General features: G+C 51.2%; 1 protein-coding gene across 1 annotated transcript in view; it reads left to right on the top strand.

Annotated features, from left to right (window-relative positions):
* ube2g2 (ubiquitin-conjugating enzyme E2G 2 (UBC7 homolog, yeast)) overlaps window positions 1-905 on the top strand; it is a gene marked incomplete at its 5' end in the record, with an annotated part of 4,929 nt that extends 4,024 nt beyond the window's left edge. Inside the window, 2 exon segments of the mRNA XM_014025815.1 lie at window positions 26-166; window positions 330-905. Coding sequence (XP_013881269.1) covers window positions 26-166; window positions 330-442 — 254 coding nt within the window.
* Window positions 906-1,802: the final 897 nt, after the last annotated feature.

Raw genomic sequence — 1,802 nt, 5'->3', positions numbered from 1 at the left:
TCCTCCTCCTCCTCCTCCTCCTCAGTCTATCCAGACGGTCGGGTGTGTATCTCCATCCTCCACGCTCCTGGAGACGACCCCATGGGTTATGAGAGCAGTGCAGAGAGGTGGAGTCCAGTCCAGAGTGTGGAGAAGATCCTGCTGTCTGTGGTCAGCATGTTGGCAGGTACACAACACACACACAACACATCACAAAACACAACACAGTGCTCCAGGTCAGGCAGTGGAAACATTCAGAGGTTTGTAACTTCTTCTCTCCTCTCTCCTCCTCCTCTCCTCCTCCTCCTCCTCTCTCCTCCTCCTCTCCTCCTCTCCTCTCCTCCTGTCAGAGCCTAACGATGAGAGTGGAGCTAACGTCGATGCTTCTAAAATGTGGCGTGAGGACAGAGAGCAGTTCTACAGACTGGCTCAGAAGATCGTTCGCAAGTCTCTGGGCCTGTAGAGATGATGTCATCACGCCGCTCTGTGTGTGTGTGTGTGTGTGTGTGAGTGTGTGTGTGTGCGTGCACACACTGCTGGGAGGAGGACTGTCCTTGATACCACAGACACACAGAGCTGCAGACGGACAGATCAATGAACTGATGGATCGAAGACCAGAAACTGATCAGAGGAGTTTCACTGAACACGACCTCACTTCCTGTTTCCTGTGTTCACCCCACCTCAGCAGTTATTTGTGTGTCTGTCTGGTTGTGTGTCTGGTTGCCTGCTGCTCGTGTCTCCCTGACCTGGGCTCATCAGATTGAAGTTTCTGGGTGAACTTTGTGCACTTTATCTCTTCCTGATGTTAGGATGAGCTGACGGAGGTCTTCAGAGAGGAACAGAAGGAGCTGCTTGTTTCTGTTCCTCATGTCAAACTGATTGTAAATCCATGTCCACCAGTTTATTAAAAAACCTCAAACATTTCATTTGTGTCTAAGTTTATATAAGAAGATGGTCCAGCTGATCATTACTGGAGCAGGTTCTAGCTCCTGGTTCCAGGGTAAGAAGGTCCTGTCAGAACCTGCACCTCTCCTGATCCTCAGCTCTTTTCTTCTAATATAGCTGTTCACCAGAAAACCTCTTCATTTAACGTTTTCAAATGAAGTATTAAGAACATCTGTAGGACTGTGGATGTTCTGAGCTCCTGGTATTTCTCAGGACCATCAGAGTCCTTTCTTCTGATTGATCCGAAGAGAATAATTTAGTAAATAAACTCTGAAAATACAATGTTTACTTCAGGACACAGGACTCTGGAGGTCTCTGGGTTCAGGTCACAGGACTCTAAAGGTCTCTGAGTTCAGGTCACAGGACTCTGGAGGTCTCTGGGTTCAGGTCACAGGACTCTGGAGGTCTCCGGGTTCAGGTCACAGGACTCTGGAGGTCTCCGGGTTCAGGTCACAGGACTCCGGAGGTCTCTGCGTTCAGGTCACAGGACTCCGGAGGTCTCTGGGTTCAGGTCACAGGACTCCGGAGTCTCTGCGTTCAGGTCACAGGACTCTGGAGTTCTCTGGGTTTAGGTCACAGGACCCCGGATGTCTCCAGGTTCAGGTCACAGGACTCCGGAGTTCTCTGGGTTCAGGTCACAGGACTTTGGAGTTCTCTGGGTTCAGGTCACAGGACATTGGAAGTCTCTGGGTTCAGGTCACAGGACTCTGGAGGTCTCTGGGTTCAGGTCACAGGACTCCGGAGGTCTCAGGGTTCAGGTCACAGGACTCTGGAGGTCTCTGGGTTCAGGTCACAGGACTCTGGAGGTCTCTGGGTTCAGGTCACAGGACTCTGGAGGTCTCTGGGTTTAGGTCACAGGACCCCGGATGTCTCCGGGT

This window comes from Austrofundulus limnaeus, unplaced genomic scaffold, assembly GCF_001266775.1.
Source record: "Austrofundulus limnaeus strain Quisiro unplaced genomic scaffold, Austrofundulus_limnaeus-1.0 Scaffold501, whole genome shotgun sequence".
NCBI classification, from domain to species: domain Eukaryota; kingdom Metazoa; phylum Chordata; class Actinopteri; order Cyprinodontiformes; family Rivulidae; genus Austrofundulus; species Austrofundulus limnaeus.
The sequence above is the reverse complement of the archived record's forward strand: the minus strand, read 5'-3'. Positions and strand labels throughout refer to the sequence as shown.